The following is a 26596-nucleotide window of genomic DNA, read 5'->3' on the forward strand; positions in this document are numbered from 1 at the left end:
TATAGTTATTTCTTTTATGCCTGCCTTCCCCTACTAATATGTAAACTCAGTGAAGACAGAGATGAGGTCTTTTCTGTTTTCCATGATTTTCTCAGTATCTGATACATTGTGGGTGCTCAATAAATGTTAGGTGGATGGATGGATGGGTGGATGGGTGGAGGGCTAGATGGTTAATAGGAAGAGGTATTAGATGGTGTATGAGGAGGCAAGGTAGAACCAGATTTCAACCAAGCTCCCTCTTAAATCTGTTATGGCATTTCCCTTCTAACTGCTAAACAATATTCTATCCAGTAATATAAAGAGACTGAAAATAAGGAAGCATTAGAGCAATATATCATTGTAGAGTTTATTTTTACTTCATATATCCACATTATTCCTTGTGAAGACAGAAACGGCAGGCTGGTTTTTTTTAGGGCTTGCCAACTGCAAAAAAATAAGAAAATATAAAAAGCAAAACTTCTTCCATTTAAAACCTTTCCTTCTCTACCCTGTCTCTGAAGTCTACAGGGAAGACCCTGTTTTGTTTCTTTTTTTTTTTTCCTCAAGTCTGCTTGTCGGGAAAGATAGAAATGGAACTGGAAAAAGAGCCAAAAGAACAAGAATGTGACTGGTGCCACGGCCGGGCACCTTTGTACTCCACAAACCCTAGGTCTTGGCTTTGCCTCTTGAGCCCTCTGCTCCTCTACTCCCCAAAGATTCATTAAGCTCTGAAAGCTTGTGATGCATGTAGGGCCCTAGTCTCCTGCTGAGTGAGTCCAAGAGAGGAAGTGAACTCCCAGCCCTAAGAGATATCATGGCAGGAAAATCTGCTCAGTGTCAGGAATGAACATAAACTCCTAAGCTTTCAAGATACTGCCTTTAACAGGGAGACCTGAGGTACTGCAGTCCATGAGGTTGCACAGAGTCAGACACGATTGAGTGACTGAACAACAACGACCCAGGCAGGAATTTGATACCTTTCTTTCACTCTTACTTTTCTTCTCCTTGAAGTTAGACAATCTATTTTTAAATATAGTTTTAATAGATGCTAGTGAGTGATAAGGTTTCTATGGCAAGCCTAAGCCTTTCTTGTCTTACTCCCTAACTCCTGAGGTAAATGAAATGTAAATGAGATTCAGGGGTGCCTCTCCTGCTCCTGACCAATGCACATTTTTATTGCTGTAATAAAAGCTTGTATGTGAGATGCAGTCATATGCATAACCACTTTTAAAATCTGAGAAGCTATGTTGCTACTAGAGGTAACAGCTAGATCTTATTTTTTGAAGCTTCAAGTTTGCAAATATTCTCTAGAAAAGTATTTTTTCTTCAACGCGTAAGAAAATGACACATAATGTTTTCTGCAGAGAGTATAGGCATTAACTGCTGTTTCACTGATTATCTCAAGATTAGTTGTATTTAAAGATGCTTTTAAATGTGCTAGTAAGATGCACTGTACTTTTAAAGATACAGAGCAAGTGATATATAGCTTAGCAAAACAAATAATTTAAAATGAACTGGTAAGAAATCCTTTATTACTTGAAGAGTTATAACTTTTATTTTAAATATATATTACATTAAAGATATAAAATCCGCCATAAAAATCGCCTCATTTCAGCATCTGTCTTCATAACAAAGTAAATGATAGTTTCAAGATAATGAGTTTTTCTGAATTACTGAATGCATTAAAGGTGCTCTGAGGTATTCTTATCTGACAGTAATCCAGGCAAATATTAATATTTTGATACAGCCTTTGGTATAATGAATATGTCTTGGAAAATTAGCACTAGAAGTTTGCTCTATGTATAAAATTCCAGTGCAATTTTGACCAGAAAGTTTAAGGACATTATTTCAGCAGGTTACAATGAGAAAGCTGAGGATTGATAGATTGAATTTCATTAATGGGCGCCAGACTCCTTTAATGAGATGCCAAGTTTCAGAGGTTTCATCCAGGTTCTAAATGTTCAGGACAAGCCCTGGCAATTTGCTTTGCTGAAAGCAAAGAGTTCCCCCCTCCCTACAAAAGGGTCTTCTCCAGTTGCAGTTTTCTGGGTTAATGTATTCTAGGCTGAATTATCTCACCCATCAATTGCTGCCTTAGGAATTTCAGTGTTCATACAAACTAACGAACATCCACCAGACAGCACCAGCAATGCCCAGCTGGCTGTTTGTCCCCCATGGGAAATTTTCTCAGTCAGAGCCTGGTAATTGTTTAGTGCAGCTGCTACAGTTTCAAGGGTGCCAGCTCATCTAAGCCAACTGTATGCACACAGTCCATGACTCATGAGACTGAGAAAGTACACATCAAGGGTGGGTGGAGGCCTTCAAGGACTCCATTTTAAATTTGCCCTCTTCTTTGTCGACTGTTTGGGGGAAAATGCGTAACGAAAGGCAATTGTTTAAGAGTTATAAATATCCTATATAGTTGTGAAATTCAGCTATAGGAGTATAAAATAATATCATCTTTATCATAAAGAATGTGCAGGATATCTCAACAGTCACTGGGCTCTACTGTATGTGTTACAGTAACAGCTATACTGTAACACCTGTTACATAAATAAAGAACTGGCTTGATATCCAGGGTGAGGGACAATCTAGGCAGAGTCTGGGAACGCAGGCCCCATACTCTGGCCTCTTGCCATGCTAGCTAGCATAAGTTCATTATAAGGTCTTCCAGAATTGTACCAGAAATTACAAAAATATATTTTGTTAGAATAATAGACAAAACCAGATTATTATGAGGCAATTTGAAAGAGTTTTACTGTCAGTTAGAGGCAGTAATATCCTCCTGGAAAAATCCTCCTACAGAGGATTCTGTACACAAATGGCTTCATTAAACAGTGTCAACCCAACACATATATACCAAGTATCTCCAGGGGCCTGTGGGATATATGATGACTAGGATGCAAGTTCTCAATGTATTAGTTATCTTTTGCTGAGAAAAAGAAGAATTACAAAATTTTAATGACTGAAAACAATAAGCATGTATTATTCACTACTTCTGTGGGCCAGAAATCAAAGAGAGGCTTAATTAGGAGGTGGTTCTGCTCGGAGTCTTTCACGAGGCTTTAGTGAAGTGACAGTCTTGGCTGCAGTCATCTCAAAACTAGACTAGAGAGGGCTCTGCTTCAAACTCACAAGACTGGTGACTGGCCTCAGGAGATTCTCTGCTGAGGTCACCATGTGTCCCTCCCACACTGCTACCTCACACGTGGTAGCTGACTTCCTCCAGAGCAGCAGTGCCAGAGAGAGTGAGAAAGTACACACAAGACTGAAGCCACAGCCTTTTAGTAACCTAATACTGAAAGAGGCAGCCCTTCACATCTGCCATATTCTATCCATTAGAAGCAAATTGATTTGTCCAGCCTACACCCGAGAGGAAGTGAAAGTGTTAATTGCTCAGCTGTGTCCGACTCTTTGCAACTCCATGGACTGTAGCCCACCAGGCACCTCTGTCCATGGAATTCTCAAGGCAAGAATATTTGAATGGGTAGCAATCCCCTTCTCAGGCAGATCGAGGGGAAGGGATCACATGAAGACCTTAATTCCCAGGAGACAGAAATCATTGGGAACCATCACAGTGGCTGCCTACCACACTGAGGGACTTAATTCAGGGCTTTAGCATTTCTCTGAAATTATAACTACTACCTCTAATTAGTCTTAGATCCAAATTTTGATCCCTTCCAACCAAACTATCCTTGCTATAGCAAAGTGGTCTTTAAAAACAGCAAATCTTATGTCATCTAAAAGGTGATAATTGTCCTCAGGAGCAAGTCTAAGCATTTTAATGGGACATACAAGATTCTTTATACACAGAACATAGTCTCTTGTTGTTGTTGAGTGGCTCAGTCGTGTCCAACTCTTTGTGACCCCACGGACTGCAACACACAAGGCTTCCCTGTCCTTCACTAGATTTTGCCCAAACTCATGTCCATTGAGTCAGTGATGCCATCCAACCATCTCATCCTCTGTCACCTACTTCTCCTCCTGCCCTCAATCTTTTCCAGCATCAGAGTCTTTCCCAGTGAGTTGGCTCTTCGCATCAAGTGGCCAAAGGATTGACGCTTCAGCTTCAGCATCTGTCCTTTCAATAAATATTCAGGGTTGATTTCCTTTAGGATTGACTGCTTTGATCTCCTTGCTATCTAAGGGACTCTCAAGAGTCTTATCCAGCACCATAGTTCAAAAGCATCAATTCTTTGGTACTCAGTGTTCTTTGTGGTTCAATTCTCACATACATAATGACTACTGGAAAAACCATAGCTTTGACTATATGGACTTTTGTTGGCAAAGCAATGTCTCTGCTTTTAATAAACTGTCTAGCTTTGTCATTTTTTTTTCCCCCAAGAAGCAAACGTCTTTTAATTTCATGGCTGCAGTTACTGTCTGCAGTGATTTTGGAGTCCAAGAAAATAAAGTCTGTCATTGTTTCCATTGTTTCCCCCATTCTATTTGCCATGAAATGATGGGACCAGTTGCCATGATCTTAGTTTTTTGAATGTCGAGTTTCAAGTCAGCCTTTTCATTCTCTTCTTTCACCCTCATCAAGTGGCTCTTGAGTTTCTCTTCACTTTCTGCCATTAGAATGATATCATCTCCATATCTGAGGTTGTTGTTATTTCTCCTGAAATCTTGATTCCAGCTTGTTATTCATCTAGCCTGGCATTTTGCATAATGCACTCTCTTTTCATCCAGCCCTGAATTGTGGCATGATGCCAGCCTGGCATTTTGCATGATGTACCACACAGATCTCTTCATTCATACCATCTCCACATCCCCTTGCCCATTCTCAAATACATACACACACAGACTAAACACACATACAACATAGATAAAACACAAATACACACATCTTCAAACACATAACTATATACCAGGAGACACTGCATTGGATTCACTCTAGATGCTTGTTAAAGTTCATATTCCTGAGTCTCACCTAGATTCAGAGGACAAAGGAGACAAAAACAGCCTTTGACAAGCTTTCTAGGTAGTTCCTATTCATAGAAAGCTTCAAAGACCACAGCCCTTGTCCTGCTGAATGATCTTGACAAGCATGTCTCCAAACTTTACTACTGTCATGACCTCTTCCTGAAAATCATGTCATTTCCAACTAAAAAAAAAAAAAAAAAATCCCATTTACCGTTCAAAATTTACTCAAATAGCACCCTTGTCAAGCATCCCTAGATGGCCCCACAGCAATTGATGGGTCTTGCTTGGCTGGCCCTGGGCACATTTTATGAAAATTATTAGTTTGTACAATCATTCCCCGGGTCAGTTCAAGAGCAACTTGAGTGCAGGGACATCTCTGACAGCATTTCCAGCGCAAGGTCAAAAGTAGTCATTGCTCAGTTTGTGTTTCCTGAAATTTTAGCTATTAAAATATACTTTTGCCCTCAAAAAAGTCTTAAAAATACTTTCTAAAAAAAAGTCTTAAAAAGTTTTTCTTAACATTTTCTATACAAAATAAAAATCTCATAGCACTATTTAGCCACTACATGCCACCTTAACTTTTTAATACATTATAGAAAAGAATAGCTTTTTTAAAGCTTTTAAATTCATTAAATTCTTCTGCCATGACATTTTGTCAATAATCTTGCATAATTGGGAATACTTAGCGTCAAATTACAACTTTCAGTTGCGTTGATTTAATAGCTTTATATTTCTTAATACAAAGGCATAAGGTCAGAATGTGTTGATATTTTTATTTATATTCTGGTGTCCCAAACATTTTAATGCTTTACGATTGCTGCTTATGTTTTCTTCTCTAACTAGAACTTGGAGTATATTAAGTAATCACTAATCAGATTTCTCAGACTTAAGGTAAACAAATGCCAAGATGCATAACCAAACACATTTTAAATGGAGTCACTGCTGAGCCCACCACTGTCAAGGTAGCTATTCTTAAGGTGCAGAAGACCAAGAAATGTAGCATCAAAACACTTAAGAAGCTGAAATGTGCAAGATTACCAGCTGATCGAACTTGTTTCATTACACTTAGAATTCAGTTGACATTGATTTCACAACTTTGGTGAAAGAATCACTTCTGGCTTCTCTGTGACATGATGACTTCTTCTTCTGACTAAACTCTCCCTGATAGACAGACAATTTACATAGCCTTCCAAGCCCTCAGTCAGTGTGGTATCCTTTAGGCTGTATGGTTTCTCTTTTAATATCTTGTGAATTCCCAGAACAAAACCTTTCACTGTCATAGGAAGGAATTAAAATCCACCCTGAAGTCAAAAAGAATTATTTGGAAATGACATGCTGGTTATGGGGTAATCTACTTCTTTCCCTAAAGAGCAGATTGATAAAACAACATATCTCTTCATCTGTGAGTGACTCTTCCCTTTATTATTATTCATTATTACTCTATTTGATATTTAATATTTTAGAATTACCTGTCCTCATTCCACAGCGTATTTATAATCTTAGTTCCCAGTTAAATTATTCTAAAATTGACTTGCAATTAGATAATTTTGAGTATTTTTGCTGAGTGGCAATCAAGTAAAGTCCATTTACATGTGTGTGTGCTAAGTTGCTTCAGTAGTGTGCAGCTATTTGCAATCCCATTGACTGTAGCCCAGCAGGCTTCTCTGTCCATGGGATTCTCCAGGCAGGAATACTGGAGTGGGTTTCCATGCCTTCGTCCAGGGGATCTTCCTGACCCAGGGATCAAACCCACCTCTCTTATGTCTCCTGCATTGGCAGGCAGGCTCTTTACTACTAGCTCCACCTGGGAAGCCCATTACCAGCCCTCAAATTGAGTAAGAAACCAAAACTAGTTACCAGAGAAGTAATACTAGTCAAGATGGCAGCCTGAGCTGCCACTTTACATGAGAATTAATCATTCCAAATCTACAACATATACAATGAATTACAGAAATGTGTTTTTGATATGTTCTAAGTTTTCATTCATGATACACCATTGCCAAGCAAGAGTTCCCTAACACGTTTAACATGTAGTGTCTCTCTTGCTATTTTCAGATGATAGCCAACATATTAACATCAATACACACAATGCACATTATATTTATATACTCATTCAAATCCACTTTTATAAGTTTAGCCCCTATCCTCTGTGCTTATAGTGGCAAAGTAGATGAATCCAGTTAAACAAAGAGAAATAAGACAGCACACTAGTGAGATGTTTGACTTTGTGTTGTGCTGAGTCAATTCTGATTGACTTCAGAGGTTGAGCTTAACTCAAAGGAACACTCTATAAAGAAAAATATTGGAGTTAGATTTGCAAAATAATTGAATTGCAACCAGTCTATTATCTAGGAAAATAAATGCCTCTTCCCAGATCCATTGCTACTTAAAAATTCATAAAGGAAAAGATGAAAATAGAATGAAGAGATGCATGACTATGTGGCAGTATGTACGTCTATGTGATAGTAAGTGGATTGGGAGTAAAAGTATAATATTAATATACAGTTAACTATAGTCATGTCCTGCTTATACCCTCAACAGAAATATAAGCACAACATTACTCAAAATACCCTACTGAATTGACCCTATGCAGAATATTCTTTGTGACCAAAATTATTGATCTGAGGCATCTTTAGGGCATTTGCTTTAGGGCAGTGGGATTAAACACAAAATATATTTGGGCAGAAATCTTTGTGCTCAATGACTTAGTTATCAAGTCCTTCTCTACCAAGCAAATGCCTAGGCAATAAGTGTAGAGATACATCCTTAAGCTTTAAAAAAAACCTTACATTTATATTTTGGAAATCTTTACTCTCACACTAGAGCTTGAATTCAATATCAGCAACACAATAACCACTCTTGACTAGTAGAGTAAATTTCGGCACCAAAATGCGGTAATAATCAGAAACTTAGAGTATGTTAGGGCTGGAAGAGATTTTAGAGATCACTTAACTGAACCCATGTATTTTATAATTGAGATAATTTATATGACCATTTTTCAAAACCCTGGTCTATAGAGCAGTACTTGATGATGACACTATTTGCACTGTCCATAAAAAAACAAGCAAGATGAAGCAGTTTAGTGAGTTTTCCATAAAATTAAATTTACTTATGTAATATTATTACCTTTTATTCTAAGACTTTATCCTTCCTTAATTTATATATTAATATATCTTATGAAGTGATGATGAAAGTAAGAAAAAGACACTTGCTTTCCTTAACTTTGTAATTGATTAAATAAAACCCTGGCAACCCTGTAATACACCCCATTTTTTAAAAAGAATTTACCAAACTGTGAAAAACATTGCTTAGGGAACCACTGATTTAGATGCCAGTATAAAATTTCTTCCATTGTCTCTTTCCTGGTGGCTCAGAGAGTAAAGAATTTGCTTGCAATGCAGGAGACCCAGATTCAATCCCTGGGTTGGGAAGGTCCCCTGGAGAAGGACATGGCAACCCACTCCAATATTCTTGCCTGGAGAGTTCCATGGACAGAGGAGCCTGGCAGACTACTGTCCATGGGGCCACAAAAAAGTCAGACATGACTGAGCAACTTTCACTTTATATATGAGACACTTAGACAAATTTATCAAAAGGCAAATTTAGTAAGAAGGGTTTTATATGAAATGAGCCATAAATAGGACATTGCTCCTGTTTACCATGTAAAATGTGGCCAAAAGTCTCAAATAAAATAGTCTTTTGCTATTCATATGTGTCTCTGACAAAAGAGAAAATGTAACAGTTTTAAAAAACTGGAATATTTTATCTATCAATAAGACGTAAAAGCTGAAAGAACAAATAAATAAGGGAGATTAAAGCATGAATATAATCATATTATTACATATTTATTAGGATAAAGATTATGGAGAAAGTCATACTTGTCATCAGAAGGCATAAACTGGCTTAATTTTCATTTGTTCTGTGTCACTTACATAGTCCTTTTTGTTTCAGATTGACATTATCAAAGTCATGCCTCACCCCAGGAGACATAAATAGGAGTCAAATATCTTAGTAGGTTTTTTTCAAAGAATGTCAAGGTAAAAAAATTCCTAATGAGATATAAAGTAGAGTATGTCAAAATGGAATTCAAAACCATTTAAAATCAAGATAAATTGCCTCCTGGGAAGTTATTCCTGTGAGGTGATACACAAAAATAAGAAACTAATGAATCTCTGCTACAAAATTATGCTTCCACATCAAGTCACCTAAGTAATCAAGAATGCCGTATGTATTTCTTTTTACTTATTTCAGATAATTCATATGCCCATTGCCTTAAAGTTATGTACTTAAAAAATCAAATGTGATTTTCTTGAATGAACTACCCAAGATGCCTCTGCATGACTTTGAAAGAGAGACTTTGATTAATACTTAGCTCTCAAAAAAAGTTATCTCATTGCCACTTCTAGCCAGCATTTAAATATAATTATTTTTTAGCTATGATAGAATCAGTCTCAGATTAAATTTCAAGACCTGTCATGGTTTTTGGTGAAACATTTGACCTGTTTTCCCTCTAAGAAGAAGAGAGAATATATCATAATTAAAATTTAGTATCATTTTCAAATTTTCTCTTATTTTGCAGGTTTACTCAGTAATTTTTAGTAGATAGAATGCTTTTTTCAACCATTTTTGTTGTTGCTGTTTGTGAGGAGTTTTTCCTTTTTGTTTGTTTTGTCATTCTTTAAACATGGAGAAAACACTCCCAATTTTAGTAACTGGGCTGACTGTACCATATTTAGGACCTATTTCTGAGTCCTAGTAAGGCATTTTTCATAAGCCTTTTGAATTTAATACAACAGGAAAATAATTTATCACACAACCAACTTTCCTCTCATGTATTTTTGACCGCTTATGTCACAGGATAATCATCCAAGGAAAAATACATATTGGGTATTTACTGTATAAGCAGCAATGGATATGGTGTGGTTTGAAGTGCAAAAAAAAAAAAAAAAAAGATATATATATAGAAAACATGGTTAAACCCATCAGGAAGTTTAGAATATAGTAAAGAATTTATGAAGTAATTCATAAGTCCTCTTTGCAAAAGTTTGACTTCTGTTAAACCTTTTCATTTTAGAAGGAAGGAAGAGAGGGAGATAAGAAAGGAGAAAGAATATGGGGGAAGGAGGAAGGAAGTAAAAGAAAAATTGATGATTTAACACCTGTTTCTGTAGAAGCCACCTTGTTTTACTTTTTATGATTGTGTTGAGTTGATCTATAGATATTCTGTCTTTTTCTATTCATTGCACTTCTCGGTCCCTAACAAAACTTGTCAGACCTCCAAAAAGAACAAATCCAAGAGGCAAATTGTGGCTTTCCAAGAACTTGTTACTAAAGTAAACAACTGGACTGGATTCCTGCAATTAGAGTCAAGTCTTACTGACTCTTAATCATCAGACATGCCCCAACCCAGGAAAACCTGTCAACTGCAAATTTGGTAGGAAGGTCGCAGTTGCTAAGGCTACTTGAAAACTGGATGTTCTCAACCTCAACAGAACAGCATTTCTCATTTGGAAAATTTGCAGTAATAAGAAACCATCTTTGAAGCCAAATTATTTAAAGGCAAAGCACAAGCCTTAGATTTTTAGTAGGCTGTTCTTCCTGTAAATACATTTGGATCTTTGAACAATATAGGCTTGAAATGTCTATGTCCACTTATTCACAGAATTTTTTTATAATAGTAAATACTACACGGAATTTTTTTCAATAGAAATACTACAATCCAAAAAAATTAAATTAAAAAAAAAAAGAAATACTACAGTCCTGCACAGTCTGCCATTGGATGGGACCTTGGATACAGAGGAACAATGAATATAGAGAATCAAATTTCTACATGGATATTCAACTGGGAGTAGGATTGGTGCCTCTAACCTCTGTGCTGTTCAGGGGTCAACTGTACTCAGAAAATCTCTGTCAATAATGGAGAAACAGCTCACCTGTGCTTCAGTCAAGACGTCTTCTTTGACTTTAACTTTGAGCACCTTTCCTGCTAGTGCCACCCCCCATTAATTTGTACTTCTTTTCCTGTCTAAATATTTCTCATTCTCTTTTGTCTTTCTTTCTGTCTTATTTCCACTCACTTGATATTACCAATGTGTTTGTGGTTCTTGGAATTCAGAGACCAATAGAAGTTTATGTCCTAAGTCAGAATTTTTAACTATTATAAGTCCCAGATGACTTTAAGAATCTCAAAAAAAAAAAACATAAACACATGGTCCCTGAGAAGTAAACAACACCATACACCTTAATTTTTTAAAAATAATTTCAAACCCACTCATATATCCCAAGGTAATACTTTGCATCAGATAATCATGTGCTTGCTTATATACAAACATACACATTTGCATTTCTCCATCATCTTGGAATTTTTTTTTCATTTTATTGAAAAATAATTGACATACATCACAAGTTTAAGACATACAGCATGATGGTTTAATTTACATATATTATGAAATGATTATCACAAAAGGTTCAGCCAACATCCATCTTCTCTTATAGATACAATAAAAAGAAATTTCCTTGTGATGAGAATTTTATCCTGGAATTTTATGAAGATTGTTCCTGATTTTTTTCCTTAAAATACATTAAGCCTGTCCTGTAGATGATACAAATACAGCAAAACCATACTAAAATTTATCTAACTGAGTATAACTGAATAAACAACCAGTGTGAAATAAGCAAAATAGTAGAATTACAGAATCTCAGAGATTGGCTGTAACCAATTTTGTTGCATGTATAATCTCTACAGGATCCTTAGAAAGTATACTGAAAATTTAAAACAAATAGGGACTCCATAGATACTTACTGATTCATTTTTAAAAAGGACCATTTCATTACCTATAGCAAAATAGAGAATAGAGTAAAATAGAACAAAATAGAGTATCCTTGAAGATCTCAAGAGTAATTTTCTCCAACAGCCCATCAGATGTTCGGTTTCCTTTATGACACGCATTCCAACAAGGCCAACTAAATGTTCCCTAGTTCCACGACATGTACTACTTTATGAGGAAATATCCTATTGCTTGCTTAAACTGGGTCCTTTCAAAGTGTTGAGGACTTTTAAAAAATACTTGATTCTCTAAATTACCACTCTGTGTATTGACCCACAGGCCAATATAGCATAACAGATATTCACAAAGAAAAAAATATTATCTTACCAGCAAACACACACAACCAAGAGGCCTAACCATCTGTCTTCTGCTGTCTCTATCTTTACATAGTTGACTTGCTCTAAGAGTCACATCAGAGAACTGGGTTCAGTCAATAATTAAATTGACATTGAATGTTATTTATAATTAAATTGACAGCTGTTCAAGTTAAATATGCCTAAAACATAATAGTAATACTCACTTACTGGTTGTTTATAGTGAGACAGGAGTTATATGAAGAACTTTATGTTTTTTGCCTTACTTAGTTTACAGATGCCTGTGAGGTGGAGATTGCTGTCCTCATTTTGCTGTTAAGAAATCTGATACTCAGGAGATTTTTGAAATGACCATGGTAGAGCTGGGGTATGTAACTGGGCTGTCTTAGTCTGGAGTCTTGTTTATTCTGCAATATTTGACAGATTGTGGCTTTCTAATTTAAAATGGTCTTTATTTTATTTTTTTGTGCCCGTCATGGCCATCAGGGGCTCAGTGGTGGCTTCTCTGGTGGCTCAGTGGTAAAGAGTCCGCCTGCCAATGCAGGAGACATGAGTTTGATCCCTGGGTTGGGAAGATTTCCTGGAGGAGGAAATGGCAAACCACTCCAGTATCCTTGCCTGGAATTCCATGAACAGAGGAGCCTGGCAGGCTACAGTCCATGGGGTCGCAAAGAGTCGGACATGTCTGAGCAACTAACACTAATACTAACATGGCAGGTGGCACTAGTGATACAGAATCAGCCCGTAATGCAAGAGATACAGGAAATGTGGGTTCCATCCCCGGATCAAGAAGGTCCCTGGGAATAGGAAATGGTAACTCACTCCAGTATTCTTGCTAGGAGAATCCCATGGACAGAGAAGCCTGACAGTCGATAGTTCATGGGGGTCACAAAGAGTGGGACACAGCTGAGAACAGAGGCACACATGCTGCTGTAGATAAGAACACAGGCCTTATGGAACCAGACAACCTTAGGAAGTTAGCTAAACTTGTGTTTTTAATCTGTAGAGTGGAATGAACAATAGCATTGTTTTAATTTCCCTTGTTGTCATACAAATTACCACAAACTAGGTGGTTTAAAACAACTTATGTTTCTTCTTTTACAGTCCTGAAAGCTGAAAGTCTCCAATCTAGGTGTTAGCAAGGGCACTTCTCTATGTGGAGGCCCCGGGGAACATTTACTCCATGCCTTTCCCTCAGCACCTGTGTTTCTGGCAGTCTTGGTGTTCCTTGGCTGATAGACACATGGCTCCAATCTCCACCTCCATCATCACATGGCATTTCCTGTGTGTCTGTTTCTATATTCTCTTCCCCTCTTCTTCTAAGGACGCCAGTCCTTAAATAGAGCTCCCCTCAATCCCATATGACCTCATCTTACCTTGATTACCTCTGCAAAGACTGGGCATTAGGACAACAGCATATTTTTTTGCTGGGGACATAATTGAACTTGTAACAAGCACCTCCGATGTAAAAATTGTCATATTTAAAAGTGATAGTGCCTACTAAGCCTTCAATAAATAATAGGCATTCAGTACAGTTAAGTTATTATGATTGATAATACTATAGTTGACTCTGAGGCCTCAAATAAATTATTAAGCCTCTCTAAGTCAGTTTCTGTGTCTATAAAAATGGAGATAACAATGTTTATTTCAAAGAGCTGTTGAGAGAATTGAATGTCATAATTCAATACCCGCCCTGGTAACTAATTCAGTGTTAACACTCCTCCTTCTCCAAGAAATAGCATTGATGAGCTGAACAGGTACTCTCTCAGGAGTCCAGTGTCATCAGGTACATCATATTTCAAGGGAAAAAAAAGCAGGGGCCAAAATAGGCTGACAGAGGACATTGAGGAGGGCAGCTCTGCTCCTTCCCAGTTGCAAGTGGTGGCAGCTGCAGCTAGGAGTTTGGTCTTCCCCTGCCGGAGAAGGGAGGTGTTAGAAAAAGCACCTCACTCCCCATTGTCTTCTTGTCAGTGATAATGATTCCAGGGATTCCTGGGCAGAAAGAGTCTGACTGAGCAAAGTGAGCTTGAGCATATCTATTCCTTTGTGGTTTCTTTACTCCTGACTCACTCCACCCTTGAAAAAGTCATCAAACTGATGAGTGTGCTGGTTCATGTGATTTAGCTAGATTTAGATGTGGCTCTGTTGATCTTTTGCAAGTTGACACACTATCATTGTTAACACCAGTGATGTGACTTTATTAAACTAAACCTCAAGGGAGAGCAGAGGGAAGAGATGAGATACACTGTGGACTTGATATTTTTCTCTTGCCGGTTTGAGATCTTTGTCTTATTAAAGATCCAAGTATTAGAGTAATACTAGCACCTGGAACTAATAAACCCTCATATCATTGAGATGCGTGTGTGCTCAGTCATGTCCTACTCTTTGTGACCTCATGGACTGTAGCCCTCCAGACTCCTCTGTCCACGGAATTTTCCAGACAGGAATCCTGGAGTGGGTTGCTATTTCCTACTCCAGGGGATCTTCCTGACCCAGGGATCGAACCTGTGTCTCCTGCATTGGCAGGTGGAATTTTTACCACTGCACCACTGGGAAGTCCATATCACTGAGGCTCACCACAATATTATATTTCATCCTCAAGCAATAGCAGAAGCTGGTGTTTCTGTGCAATGAATAATTTCTTCCACTTGAGATTGGGTGACCCAGGTTTCCTACATTTGATGACTCCTCTACCCCATAGGATTTAAGGACCTGAAGACTTGGAAGCATATGGCTTTATGCCACGGAAGGAAAAAAAAAGAGTGAATAAGAAAGGACACACCTGCTTGGGTTTGGCCAAGAAATGCTATTCATGACAGATGGCTATAGTTAGATGCAGATGGAGCTGAGTAACATACTGTTGGCTGGACAGACACATTCTAGCAACAACTCTACTCTGTGGAGGGTAGAACAACAAATTTTGGCAACAGCAGCTGTTTCTATCAAAATCCTTTCTCTCATGAACTTTCTATCTTGCCGCTTTCATTGTCTCTTTTTCCTAAGCTACAAACATGTCCGTTCAACTATTTTGAGTGTTTACTATGTATATTCAGGTAAAGTGCTAAGCCCCAGGAATATTCCCTTGCCTTTATTCTCCATTTCACATTTTAGTTATTTCTAGTGGAGACTCTCTGTCTTTACACCTTCCTGGCAAATGAGTCCACTTTCCAGAACTTCATCCTCTGTCTCTACAGGATGAAGTGGCGGACTCCAACTCTCTCTGGAGCCCAGTCCTAAACCATCCACAAGGCACCTCCTTGAACTGGTATCTGGCACATTTACCTCAAACTGTCCTATCTAAATCCTGTCTCTCTCTCCTATCTTTAAGGCTATTCTTCATTCTTCTGTGATTTTGAACTGGTGTGCCTAGTGCTGCTTTTCCAGATTTCCATTTTTTCTTAAATTATGTCCATTTAAAATCAAAGATAAAATAAATGGAGAGAAGAGTGCATGTGTACAGTGTCCATGAGAAAAAAAAGAGAGAAAAGGCTGATAAGGAAGCAAACGTTAGGCCAGAAAGCATCTGGTATCATCAGCAAGGTGATACCCCAAGCTCCTCAGATCAGCTGCAACTGGGGAGAGGGCTGATTCAAAATTAATTGAATATGGAGCCAGAACCAACAGCCACTGCCCAGCTGGCTGTTGGTGTGGAAGTTAAAAGGAATTTATGATTCTGGAAGAACTTGCTATTTTTTAATATACATATATTAAAGTAACATTATCTAACCTATTTCCTTCATGTTCTGAGAGTCACACGTATTTTGATAAGCAGATATTTTTCATATTAACATACACGGAACATACAAAAAAAAGCACTAAAGCTGACATTTAGTTAGATAACTCTTATTTTCACATATTCATACAGTCTTCAGAATCCAGTCCACACACACAGATACACATGTGTGTGCACACATAAACACACACATGATTAAATGTCTAAGCTTTAGAAAATTATTTGAATACAGAATGCTGCAGTGATCCTACTACCTAATTTTAATATTTTATTTATTTTAAAAAAATTTCCTATGCTACAGGTTTGATTTATTGTGTAACTGTTTTTCATCTTTTTATTTAAATATCTTGATAATCATCCGTGGAACTACTCGTTTCAGTGAAAATATTCAGGTTTTGCTTTATTTCTCAAATCAAATGCTTAAAAGCCATGGGAGTTTCTTTTCTGATGCTATATAATCTATCTGATTCATTTTGTTACTGACTATTCTTGATAGATAAAAATATAGCTAGCGTATTAGTTAACTGCGAGTCCCGAGTAAAGGATGAATAACAGATGAGCAGTCTCTACCAACACCTCAGCATGGTGTTTAACAGCTGCCAAAAGTACTGTATAATCTTTTGGAAGGCTTAATCGTTCCCTATTGCACTTTTCAAAAAGGAAGAGTGGTTATTAATCCTGGTGTTTGCACAAAAGTTTCTCAGTAGATCTTCATTGAATAAATAGTGCTATTTCCTATAAAGATTTTGGTTTTATATAACACTTTAACCATTCGAGGTTAAACAAATAGTAATGTGCTAGCAAAGAGAAAAACTGTACTTAGTAAAGAAAACCATATTTTAGGCTGTATTATACTGTGCAATTAATTGGTGGTTTGAGGAAAGAAAATGTGTCTTTTTGGAGACCATGGAGCTCCCCTTTTTTATACAGTGAGGTTTCTTTCCTCCTTTGCTTTCTCTCTTAAAAGAAAATCCTTATAATAGTTCAATTAATCATGTTTTATCTTTCTAAAACGTGCTATTTCTCAAATGTGTGGGAGAATTTGGCTCTTAAAGAAATGTAATAGATTAATAGACTGTGTAGCAGACTTTTTTTCTTCAACCATTGACCCCTTAGAATCCTATTTACCTTTTTTTAGAACAACTACTTACTTATCTAATATTTTATATCCAACAGAATGACTCCCAGGCACTGTCATAATTAATTTTATTTTCTTGGGAACTTACAATTCACACATTTATCTGATTCCAAAGTAAGTATGAGGTGGCATTATCAAAGATACATGTATTTAGATCATTAGGACAATTAAAATAATATAAAGGGAAATAGAAATAATGGTGGTGGTTTAGTCACTAAGTGTTGTCCGTCTCTTACAACCCCATGGACTGTAGCCTGTCAGGTTCCTCTGTCCGTGGAATTTTCCAGGCAAGAACACTGGAGTGGGTTGCCATTTCCTTTCAAGGGGCTCTTCCTAGCCCAAGAACCTGCATCTCTTGCATTTTCAGGTAGATTATTTACCACTGAACCACCAGGGAAGCCTTTGAAATAATAGTACTGAAATTCTAAACTCATATAGGTTTTCTCAAGATAAAAAAAGTAACTATAAGTAATGAAATAACTCATTATCATTTTTAAATAAAAAGATATAAAAACTTTTGATATCGCAAGAGAGATCAATTTTTTACTAGAAATGAATTATAAATATATATAATGCAAATATTTACAAAAATGACATTAAACAACATAAACATTTCATTTTAAGAGGAAGGAATGCAGAGACATGCTTCTTATTTCAATCCAGAAAAAAGTTTGAATATGAAATACTGATAAAGTAAAAATATTTTAATAAGAGGCCTAACCTGGTGAGTCTTGAAAAGTAGCTGTATTTTAATCTAAGTTGATGAGCAGTGTAGCTAAGTATACTCAGAGAAATGGGCATCTGCAGACTTAGCATGTCCAACTATCTTCTTAAAACATAATTTGTCCCAGCCACCAATTTGACAAAATTTAAGGAGAAACAGTTCAAGGCTGGGCATCACGAGGATTATATGTAGGATCCGTGGACTGAATAGAAATAAATATAATATAAATTAGATGTATGGAGAGCAAAGTAAGCATTCTGTTATAGAAAAAGGAATACCAAATTGCCAAACAAGGAGCCAACTCAATTCTGATAGGAGTGAGATCCTGTGATATGTGTAGGACCATCCCTAATATGAGTTTGAGCAGGCTCCAGGAGTTGGTGATGGACAGGGAGGCCAGGCATTCTGCAGTCCAAGGGGTCGCAAAGAGTTGGACACAACTGAGCAACTGAACTGATACTGATTCTCAATATCTTGGCCCTTTCTGAGTGAGATTTTATATTTCTTTTTATTATTATTATTATTACTGTAAACAGTTTAAACATATTGTAAAAATAGAGAGAATAGTATATACCTTCGCCCAGTTTCAATAAAAGTCAACGTACATCTATTGTTGTTGCTTATAACCAGACCTTTCCATTCACCTTTCCCTTCCCTTATTCTGGATTTATTGGAACCCACCTCATATAGTATTTCATCCACAAATACGTTATTATGTATCCCTAAAAGTTTCAGACTATTATTTAAAACATAGCACAATATCATTATCACATCTAAAAACAATACTTGTCAACAATTTCTGTGACAGCTTATCCCCAAGATGGCTCAAGTTGATCCCGTCTTTCCATACTCTTGCCATTCCCCTGTCAAAAGGCAAAGTCTAACTCACCACTTTTTTAGAATCTAGGCTAGGCCGTGATTGCTTTGGCCAATAGTATATGGCAGGAGTAATGCTCTACCACTTCTAGTCCTTGACTTTAAGAGGACTAGATAGTTCTACTTCTCTCTTGGGAGTACTAAACATCCATATAAGACATCTTGAAAGTGAAAAAAAAAGTGAAAGTGTTAGTCACTCAGTTATGTCCAACTCTTGATGACCCTGTGGACTGTAAGCTCCTCTGTCTATGGGATTTCCCAGGCAAGAATACTGGAGTGGGTTGCCATTTCCTACTCCAGGGTATCTTCCCAGATCAGGAATTGAACCCACATCTCCTGCGAGTCTCCTGCATCACAGGGAGATTCTTTACCACTGAGCCACCAAGGAAGCCCCTTGTACATATTTACCTAACATTACAAATAAGAATAATATAATAATCATTGGAGTTCTGTACTAAGTATTTCTTATTGAAAGGAGTCTGTGTTTTATTCAAATGTGAGTAACTCTAACTTAAAGAAGAAAGCCTGAGGTTCCAGTCATGTCACATTAGACATCTGCTGCCATCCTTCACCACTACTCCCTTGCATTTTATTCGTCAGCAAGATAAGGCAGCTTATAGTTCCTGAACACACAACATAGCATTTTATGCATCCCTTCCTTTGCTCATTCTGTTTCCTCTGCCTGTAAGTGCCTTCCCATTCCAACTTCATCATCCCCAACCACTTCCTACTTGAAGACTCAGTTCAAGTGCTATCTTTTCCTGAAATTCCTCTGTGAAGGCTGCTCCCCCACCCCATCAGTGCTACCATCAATCTCAGGAGCTGGGTGAACCTCAGTAGGGCTCCCATTTTCTTGTTCATATTTCTCCCAATAAACAATTGGTTCTACGACGTCAGGAGCAATGTCTTCCTAATTTTTCAGACTCCCCTCTTAGCACATCCCCCCTCTTAGTCATCCAACTGTTACAAGAAAGTTTGCATACGTGGGATGCAAAGAGTTCTACCCACAGTTTTTACATCTCAAGGGCAACTCTAAGGTGCTGGATGTACTCTAATGTACACTTCTGCTAAAACAAGTATTCAAATTGTCCAATGTCGAAAATTGGTATCAAGAGCATGAAACTTAATCAGGAAGCAAGCTCAGGATATACCCATATATTTAAAAATAACTTTCTTTATCCTTTGGATGATTATCTATCCTTTTTTTTTAATGAGAGAAATTCGTGACGTCAGCGATTTGGGAAGATCTGAGAAATTTTAGTTATGGTTTGCCAGAGTACACTGAGCGCACAGAGGAATCTAACAGGAAAAGGAGCTGAGAAGGTAGAACAGGTCTATATTTTAGATGACTTTGAGAGTCAAAATAAGGTTTTGGATTTTACTTTCTAAATACTGAGTAGGTCATGGTTTTTGAGAAAGGAACATTACATAATGATACCTTACAAGATGATCCATTCCTTCTGGACCAAAATATCATACACTGGTTTTTATACAAAGCATAACAGGATAGAGTTGTCTGCACTTACGAATTGACGGATTATCTAAACATTATTCTTATTTTGATATTGGGAGTTACATATAAATATTGATAAAAATCTTGATTTCTGAAGACATTTAGTATTTCATAAACAGTGAAATCACATTTTTCAGAGTTCTCTTCTACTAATAATTAATTCCTATCATTTATCATAATAAAAATTCCTTTTCCACCATATAATTGTAGTTCAGATTTACTCTGGGCTTTACTCGCATTTCTTTATTATTTTTTTCCAAAGCTAATTGAATCAGTTTAGCTGTTAATCTAAAAACAGTTTTATCCATTTTAACTGAACTATGGTTATATTTAAAAGTCTTATTGTATCTCAGTTGGGGTTATTTAACTTCTCAAATTCTTTAAATGGCTCATTATGTGTGAAAAAAAGATATAGTATATGTCAATTTCATATGGTATATGAAAATGAGATTTAAAATTGAAATTATTATTATAATCAAGTTAAAATCTACATGGAAATTTTCTACTGAGTAGGGTCACAATTCAAGTTTAGCTCTCATTTTTTCATATAAACTGAGACTCTAAAGGTGAATGATTTTAGTCCTTGCAATGCTTTATTAAATAAAATAAATCTTAGAGTTTAAGTAGCTTTGGTGGCTGAGAACCTTGCAATCTTTCCAGATCAATATTCTGAATGTCTCCTTGCACCATCCTTTCTACACAATTCCTTAAATGTGATGAAGGAGTTCAAGTGAAAGCATAATTGTCTCAGAATATAAAATACTCCTTCAGCCTTTTAGGGAAAAGACTCATTTTGTTTATTTTAATCTCATGTCACTTTTTCTAATATTAAAAAAGAGTTGCAGGTGAGAAAATTTTAATTGAAGATTTGAATGAATTAGGTTTAATTTATCAAGGCTTAATTATAAATTAAATATATGTAAATTAAATAAGACCATGGATCCAAGTAGGCTTAATCATTACAGTCAATTCTTTCTTAAGTTTGAAAAGTGAAATGCCCATGTATCAAACTGATTTTATGATTTTCTAAAAATAGCAATGTGTTTTATTTCCAAAGGAACCAGTAACCATTCCTTAGTACCTTGGGGACAATATTCATTATTTTTTTAGTGAAAATTATATTTATCAAGGAAACCAATGAAGTTTTCTGGTGTAAAATATACTAAATTGTGAAGTTTATATGGGGTTCCTTTAAATGTATATAGTTCATAATTACATGAGTTTTTTCTAGAAGATTTTGCTGTATAATCAACTTAATATTTTTATAGGTTTGTAGATTAAGTAATCACATTTTTATGTAATGTTTGGTTCTCTTTTCTTTATTCAGGTTCTCTCTTTAGGAGCAGATGTTCTACCAGAATATAAACTGCAGACACCACGCATCAACAAGTTTACAATATTGCACTACAGTCCTTTCAAGGCCGTCTGGGATTGGCTTATCCTTCTGTTGGTCATATACACTGCTATATTCACTCCCTATTCTGCAGCCTTTCTCCTCAATGACAGAGAAGAACAGAAAAGACGAGAATGTGGCTATTCCTGTAGCCCTTTGAATGTGGTAGACTTAATTGTGGATATTATGTTTATCATAGATATTCTAATCAACTTCAGAACAACATATGTAAATCAAAATGAAGAGGTGGTAAGTGATCCAGCCAAAATAGCAATACACTACTTCAAAGGCTGGTTCCTGATTGACATGGTTGCAGCAATTCCTTTTGACTTGCTGATTTTTGGATCGGGTTCTGATGAGGTAAGAGCTGCTTAAGAATCTTATTTTCTAAAGGGTTGAAAATATAAAGTGAAGCTATTTTAACTAGAAAATAAGTTGTTGCTTTACAAATTTCTATATTTCACAGATAAAATTCATTTTCAACTGGAAATGCTATAAAATGAAATGACCTTTTTACCATTGCAAATGATTAGCAATTTTTTTTCTATTTTTGCTAAGAAACAGTAAAGACTATCCTTTAAAAAACAAATTAAACTTTAAGACAAATGTTTCATTCTGTGCTTAGTCGCTTATTCATGTTCAACTCTTTGCGACCCCATGGACTATAGCCCACCAGGCTCCTCTGTCCATGAGGATTCTCCAGGCAAGAATACTGGAATGGGCTGCCATTCCCTCCTCCAGGGTATCTCCCCAATCCAGGGATTGAACCCAGGTCTCTCAAATTGCAGGCAGGTACTTTACCATCTGAGCCACCAGGGAAGCCCATGGCATATTCCCAGGATGTATAATTTCTACATATTAACTTTATAGATATAAAACTATCTAAGATGAAGATGCTTCTTTCTTTCTTAACTCATTATTGTGGTTTGTGAGAAGAGGGACTTGTTTTATGTTCAAATTATGTGTAAGAGGAATCTTCTGAGATGTTTTATCCAAAACTCCTTCTCTTAAATAATATCTAGGTTTGAAAATACTTCTTGTGTCCCCAATATCTTATAAAGTTGAAAATTTTAAGGAAATTTGACAAGTGGATGTGCATTTTCTGGATAGAAAGGCCATAATTTTAATCAGATTCTTCTCAAGTGGTTCTTTGAACCAAAACAAATCATGTGCTCCTAAAATCTCCTCTATTTTATTGCCACTGTGTGTGTTGTGCTGTGCTTAGTTGCTGAGTGAGTGAGTGAAAATCGTTCAGTCGTGTCTGACTCTTTGTGATTCTGTGGACTATACAATCCATGGAATTCTCCAGGCCAGAATACTGGAGTGAGTTGCCATTTCCTTCTCAAGGGGCTCTTTCCAACCCAGTGATGGAACCCAGGTCTCCCACATTGCAGGCAGATTCTTTACTGTGCTTAGTTGTTAAGTTTTTGTAAATAAATTTCCTGGATTCTCTAATGGAAAGTTTTACAGAAGGTGTGAAAGTAGGACTAAGGGATTAGATTGAGAAAGATAAGCTTGGTGTTTGGAATTTTTAAGATTCAGGTTTCGGAATGCCCTGGTGGTCCAGTGGTTAGGACTGCATGCCTTCACTGCAGCCTGATGTCTAACCTCTGTGGTCCTGTGATCAATCCTTGGTCATCAGTTCAGTTCAGTTGCTCATCATGTCCGACTCTTTGCGACCCCATGAACTGCAGCACGCCAGGCCTCCCTGTCCATCACCAACTCCCAGAGTCCACCCAAACCCATGTCCATTGAGTCGGTGATGCCATCCAACCATTTCATGCTCTGTCGTCCCCTTCTCCTGCCTTCAATCTTTCCCAGCATCAGGGTCTTTTCCAATGAGTCAGCTCTTCGCATCAAGTGGCCAAAGTATTGGAGTTTCAGCTTCAACATCAGTCTTACCAGTGAACACCCAGGACTGATCTCCTTTAGGATGGACTGGTTAGATCTCTGTGCAGTCCAAGGGACTCTCAAGAGTCTTCTCCAATACTACAGTTCAAAAGCATCAATTCTTCGGTGCTCAGCTTTCTTTATAGTCCAACTCTCACATCCATACATGACCACTGGAAAAACCATAGCCTTGATGAGACAGACCTTTGTTGGTAAAGTAATGTCTCTGCTTTTAAATACGCTGTCTAGGTTGGTCACAACTTTCCTTCCAAGGAGTAAGCGTCTTTTAATTCATGGCTGCAGTCACTATCTGCAGTGATTTTGGAGTCCCAAAAAATAAAGTCTGACACTATTTCCACTGTTTCCCCATCTATTTGCCATGAAGTGATGGGATCGGATGCCATGATCTTAGTTTTCTGAATGTTGAGCTTTAAGCCAGCTTTTTCACTCTCCTCTTTCATCAAGAGGTTCTTTAGTTCTTCTTCACTTTCTGCCATAAGGGTGGTGTCTTCTGCATATCTGAGGTTATTGATATTTCTCCTGGCAATCTTGATTCCTGCTTGTGCTTCTTCCAGCCCAGTGTTTCTCATGATGTACTCTGCATATAAGTTAAATAAGCAGGGTGACAATATACAGCCTTGACGTACTCCTTTTCCTATTTGGAACCAGTCGTTGTTCCATGTCCAGTTCTAACTGTTGCTTCCTGACTTGCATACAGGTCAACTTAAAAAACATTCACAACCTAGAAGTTGAGAGTTATGTTTTATGCAGTGGGAATTTTTAGGACTTCACATCATGCCCAATAGACAGCATGTCAAGTAATCCTGAGAGAACTGCTCTGAGGAGGTGAGTGGAGGAGCCAGGTTATATAGTTTTGCAAAAAAGGGCAGGTAGTCTGAACATCAAAAGATTATTGTTAATTAAAGAAAACTAGATATTCCAAATTAAGGAGTTTGTTGTTGTTGTCACTCAGTCACATCCAACTCTTTGCATCCTCATGAACTGCAGCACTCCAGGCTTACTTGTTGTTCACTATTTCCTGGAGTTTGCTCAAATTCATATCTGTTGAGTTAGCGATGCTCTCCAACCTCGCATCCTCTTCCTCTCCTGTTGCCCTCTTCTCTTCCTGCTCTCAATCTTTCCCAGGATCAGGGTCTTTTCAAATGAGTCAGCTCTTCACATCAAGTGGCCAAAGCATTGGAGTTTCAGTTAAGGAATTTAGCACTTTTCTATGTATGGGAAGATGTAAGAGTCTGGGCTCACTGAAATCATTCCTTTCATATGCATCAAAGCTCTCTGGGGCCAGTATCCTGTGTGTTTCACATCCTGAGTCCCTCAGGGCTTTCCATAGGGATGGGCTGCAGCCTCATGGCTACTGATTACCCTGGCACTCTTGTTTATTGATATGGCAGGAAATATTCCAATTCTCAGTCAGGGAACTAAGATTCCACAAACCACAACACATGGCCAAAAAGAAAAGAAACTAAAATTCAGGGTTCTTTTCCACTTAAGATTTTTTTCCCAATTGCTCAGCAGGTATAGGATCTGCCTGCAATGCAGAAACATAGAAAATGAGGGTTTGACTCCTAAAATCCCATGGACAGAGGAGCTTGGTGGGTTACAATTCAAAGGGTCACCAAGAGTCAAATATGACTCAGCAACTGAGCATGTTCTGAATCCATCAGGGCCTCACTATCTTTTTTTTTTTCCAAGAGGAGATCAGATACCATAAACATCCTCTGTAGATGGTTGCTCCTGACCAATTAGGGCTTGAGGGCAAGAGAATCCTCCTTAGCTAGGGGGACAATAGGTTTAGAGGTAAATTGTCTCCCATAGAACATGCCCATCAAACTGGATGAATAAAGAGCAGGTTAGTTAAACAATATATTCTTCCTGGATTCTACGAAACTTAGACAAAGTCTCAAACTTGTATCATCTATAAGGATGATAATATTACTTCCTTTAAGTTTTTTTTTTTTAATTTGGGACTCTGATGAAATAATATATGTAAAACTCAGCAAAATACTCAACATCAGCTGCTGTTAAACTAGTTGAAATTTTAATGTTAGATACTCCTAACTTTGGTTTTTAATTAAAGGGCAAGAAAGCAAAATACTTCTTTATCAGTATTTATCTTTATGAACCTCTTATTATGGGTAAATCCATGTAATTACACCAAATAAGTTCTTATTGATAAAGAGTAAAGCCTCACTCTTTCAAATTTTAAAATATGTACACCAACAGTAAATAAATTTCAGCTTAGTGAAATGAAAGAATGGGTAACAAATAAATAGACAAATAAGGTTGTTATGGGAAGTTAATTTACTAATGATATTTCATCAGTAGCAATCAAACAAGTGAATATTAGAATATGCTGATTATTCTAGGGTAATTTCTAGATTGCAATACGATCAGTTTAGCTTCAGTTACTGTATTACTTGAAAATAAAGATTTCCTAAAATAAGTAATTCAGGTTATCACTGTCTCAGACAGAAGTTCAAGTGAGCTGAAACAAGAGTAAATTTATGTGGTTCACATTAGTATAGGATGAAATAATCTTGGGGGAAAAAATGGTGTCTGGATAACCTTTCTCATATAGTATCAGAGAGAAAGTGAAGTTTGCATCAAGAAAAGCAATGCCAGTTCCTTACTCTGTTCCATATGATTTCCTGGGTTCCCCCATGTCTCCAAAGCTGCTCCTCACTCTTAAAATGTGATATGATATAGGAGGGATCCTGGCTTTGGAGTCAGACAGACCTGAGTTTGATTCACCTCTGTGCCACTTACTTGCTATATTTAAGCAAGATATTTAACTCATTTAAGACTTCATTTCTCTTCTGTTATATGATGAGAGGTAGATTCTTGTGATATCTAAACATAAAGCAGTGTATGTGAAAAGACTAGACCAGTACCAGGTACATACTAACCACTTGCCAAAGGTTACTTTTTTATCCTTCCCATCTCTTTGGATTAAACTCCTGTTATTTTAATAAGTATTCCTTTTAAAACTTAAATGTTACCACATTAATCCATAAATACCTTAATTATCCACTTATTCGACAAAGATTTATTAAGTGTCTACTATCGTATAGTAGTTATTAGATTAGCTAGTTGCAGTTAGGATTCCTGGAAAAATAGGAGACAGAAAAGAAATCTTTTGAGGACAGTTTTCCAGCAGGCTACAGTCCATAAGATTGCAGAGTCCAACACAACTGCGCGCACACACAAGCAACTCAAATTGTCTTGCAAAGCATAGGAGCTTGGGGTGTGTGGTAGGGAGAAG

The 26596-nt window shown here is 37.1% G+C and overlaps 1 protein-coding gene across 8 annotated transcripts in view; it reads left to right on the forward strand.

Moving 5' to 3' along the window:
- The window catches only part of KCNH7 (potassium voltage-gated channel subfamily H member 7), a 509719-nt gene that overhangs the window by 415129 nt on the left and 67994 nt on the right, over positions 1–26596 (forward strand). For all 8 annotated transcript variants that reach the window (XM_081581582.1, XM_081581581.1, XM_081581583.1 and 5 more), the window contains one exon: positions 21358–21783. In XM_081581582.1, the coding sequence (XP_081437708.1) occupies positions 21358–21783 (426 nt within the window). The remainder of the gene's footprint in view (positions 1–21357; positions 21784–26596) is intronic.

This window comes from Giraffa tippelskirchi, chromosome 3 (assembly GCF_054371585.1).
Source record: "Giraffa tippelskirchi isolate mGirTip1 chromosome 3, T2T-mGirTip1v1.2.pri, whole genome shotgun sequence".
In the NCBI taxonomy this organism is placed as follows: Eukaryota; Metazoa; Chordata; class Mammalia; order Artiodactyla; family Giraffidae; genus Giraffa; species Giraffa tippelskirchi.